The 3142-nt window shown below is 34.0% G+C and overlaps 1 protein-coding gene across 1 annotated transcript in view; it reads right to left on the bottom strand.

The window, feature by feature from the left end:
• Nucleotides 1-918, bottom strand: part of LOC132887233 (NACHT, LRR and PYD domains-containing protein 12-like) — an 8341-nt gene extending 7423 nt beyond the window's left edge. Inside the window, exons 1-4 of the mRNA XM_060922740.1 lie at nucleotides 866-918; nucleotides 411-509; nucleotides 198-255; nucleotides 1-59 (exon numbers count right to left, since the gene is read on the bottom strand). The exon at nucleotides 1-59 is cut by the window's left edge and continues 146 nt beyond it. Of these exons, the coding sequence (XP_060778723.1) occupies nucleotides 1-59; nucleotides 198-255; nucleotides 411-509; nucleotides 866-918 (269 nt within the window). The remainder of the gene's footprint in view (nucleotides 60-197; nucleotides 256-410; nucleotides 510-865) is intronic.
• Between the last annotated feature and the right edge of the window lie 2224 nt (nucleotides 919-3142).

Below are 3142 nucleotides of genomic sequence, written 5' to 3'. Positions count from 1 at the left end.
AGCTTCTTAAACCTCTTCAGCTCCTTCTGGATCACACTGATGACTTTGTGCTCCAGTTCCTGGTGAGAAACAGAAAGAAAAAATACAAAAACACTATAAAACTATATTTTTGTCTGATTAATCATAAAATTCTACAAGCAGATGGACACACACACACACACACACACACACACACACACACACACACACACACACACCTTGAATATGGCCTCCAAATTACTCTTCTTAGTGATTTTTGATTTAATCTTCTGTGGTCTGTGAACAAATAAAGCACTTGTTAAAAATTTAACACAGACTATAAATCATATTCATAACTACAAACACAACCCAGTAAATACACAGATATTTGAGAGATGTTTAAGTGAGAGTGTGAGTGATAGAACACTGCATTCACATTAAACTGTACTGACCTCAGATCAGTAGAACAGTCTGTGTCTCTAAAGTTTAGTGGACGCTCTACTGACCAGTCACTCTTCATGGACACACAGCTGGGTTCAGGTGAGTCTGATCTCTTACCCTGAATCAGACTAAACACACACAACCACTGCATCATTATTACTGTTCTGCAGCAAAACTGAATAATTAAACTGTAGTTAAAATCTGATGATATTCCTGATTAACACTGATACGATTCTTTAACCTTCAGACTTTATACAGCTACAGGAACAACTTGGGATTAGACATGTTGCTCAGTAGATTAACTAATCATCAGCTGGTTTTTGAACTTATTTGTCCAAAGCTGCTGAATTAAACTCTTCACTAATCACTTTTCACAGAAAGACATCAATGTTCAGAGTCTGATCTGTTTAGTGATGGTGAATGTGAGAACATTAATGTGTTTCACTGAGTCACACTCTTCACTCACCGCTCATCATTCTTTATGTTCTGTTCCCCAGAAACACTCATTTTGGAGGTCATGTCTCCTCCTTCAGATTATATCCATAAACCGAGAGAGAGAGAGAGAGAGAGAGAGAGAGAGAGAATTTACTTCACTCCAACACCAGTGTGTTAAATCTAACTCTGTATCATCACACGGTTCACTCACAGGGAAATCAAGTCCTACAGTAAACTGTGTAAGTTACAACTTCAGCAAAAACAAACTGAACTGTTCTTCATCTCGTGGATCCCCTTACAAAAAAGAAGTTTATTCAAGTGTGCTTCTAGTATACTTCTTTTAAACTAAAAATAAGAGACTATGCTTTCAGTTTACTTTTTATTTCCTTATCAGAGATATACTTAATAAAGTAATATATAAGTATACTTGGCTTATACTGAAAAGTATATAGACAAGCCTAAGTATATTAAGCTTATACTTAAACTTCTGATCAAGATATACTTAACAAAAGTGTAATAAAGGATTAAAATATTTGTGCCTTATAGACAGCATTGTTGACTCTTAGGTATGTCTGTGGTTCCTTATAAAGTTTTAATTTTTAAAAATTTTTAATTTCTCCTGAGTGGGATAATTAATTTTTTTAATTTATTTCTTTTTCTTTAGAGCTTGGATGTCAATTTCAGTCGTCATTGCCATGTTTTTATACTTTGGCATTTAATACAATGTTGCTCTAAATTTTGATTTTTAAAGAAAATGAATATGTTCTTAATCCTGAGTATCTGTTGTTATTTTGTGAATTCTTACCTTTATAACTTCATTGTAACTTAAGGTACAAAACACTTAAGTTGCCTTCTGGTAGTGTGCATGAGGTAAGGGTTAGGGCAAGAAAACTAATAGTATACCGAGAAGGGTAATTGCAGTAAACTTCAAAACTAAAAAGTGGACTAGATGTATATAACCAGTAACTTTATAGTATATTCCAATATGCTATAAAGTATAATTTTATAAACTAAAAATTGGACTAGAAATGTGAAACAAGTAAACTCATAGTATATTTCCAGTACACTATGAAGTCTGCTTTTGGAAACTAAAGAGTGGACTACAAGTATAGAACTAGTAAACTATTATTATATAAGTTTACTTGTGGTATACTTGCAGTACAAAAAAAAATTACTAGTTGTATACTCAGAGTTTACTTCTCTTAGACTTAAAATATACTTTTTATAAACTAAAAGTGGGCCAATTTAGTCCCAAGAAGTATTAGATTAGTTTACTTACAAGTATACTGTAAGTACATTGATATCAGTATACTTTGTACACAAAAGTGTACTTAAGGAAATATACTTTAACTTTACTTAAGTATACTTAATAAAATGAACTTGAAGTATACTTCTTTTTGATAAGGGGGGAGTCACAACATTCACATATTATAACTTTAGATTTTGATACTTACTGTGTTTTATTCCTGTGGATGTTTTTGCTTCTTTTCTTTGCAAAATGGAGTTTAACTTTGATGTAAACCGTAGCTGGTTTACTGTAGTCCACAGAGGAGGAAGTGCAGAAGTTGTGGTCAAGGTACACACAGGCACACACACACACACACACACACACACACACACACACGCATGCACGCACACACCCACCCACACACACACACACACACACACACACACACACACACACACAAGATACATTTCATACATTTAACTGCATTACCCTTACTTTTCTATTCACTTTTATTTCATCCTAATGAGTTAAAAGTGTAAAGAGTGTGAAGAGAAAGCAGTCTCAGTTCTGCAATAACGAATACACAAGCATGTTATTAATGCATAAACACAAATGAGTGTCAAAGCATTGTATGTGGATGCTCTTATTGTATGTACAGGCTCTTCACAATAGGAGCCTGAACCAACTGCTGCAGATTCTTTGTAATTGGGCCAGAGAAATTAATGACGTATTACATTAGAAATTATTTTGTCAGAATAACACCAATCAAACTTTGTTATGTCCCTTTATCACACACTTAGGGCCTACATATGATAACAGTGCACAAACTCCATGCGGAAAACAAATAAAAGAAGTGCAAAGGTTGCATGTCAACCACACCATTATGGCCTTAATGCATGGATGGTTGTGGCAGAAAACTATTAAGATTACCATTTGAAACAGCCACCAAGGTCTTTGGAAAACTAATCTATACTCAAGATGAAAAGTTGTAAATTATATGTGAAATGCAACAGCCAGAGATAGAAAAGGGGATCCAATATTATTGGAATCCTATATTTACTCCTCCAACACAAAACAATG

This window comes from Neoarius graeffei, chromosome 5, assembly GCF_027579695.1.
Source record: "Neoarius graeffei isolate fNeoGra1 chromosome 5, fNeoGra1.pri, whole genome shotgun sequence".
Lineage (NCBI taxonomy): Eukaryota > Metazoa > Chordata > Actinopteri > Siluriformes > Ariidae > Neoarius > Neoarius graeffei.
The sequence above is the reverse complement of the archived record's forward strand: the minus strand, read 5'-3'. Positions and strand labels throughout refer to the sequence as shown.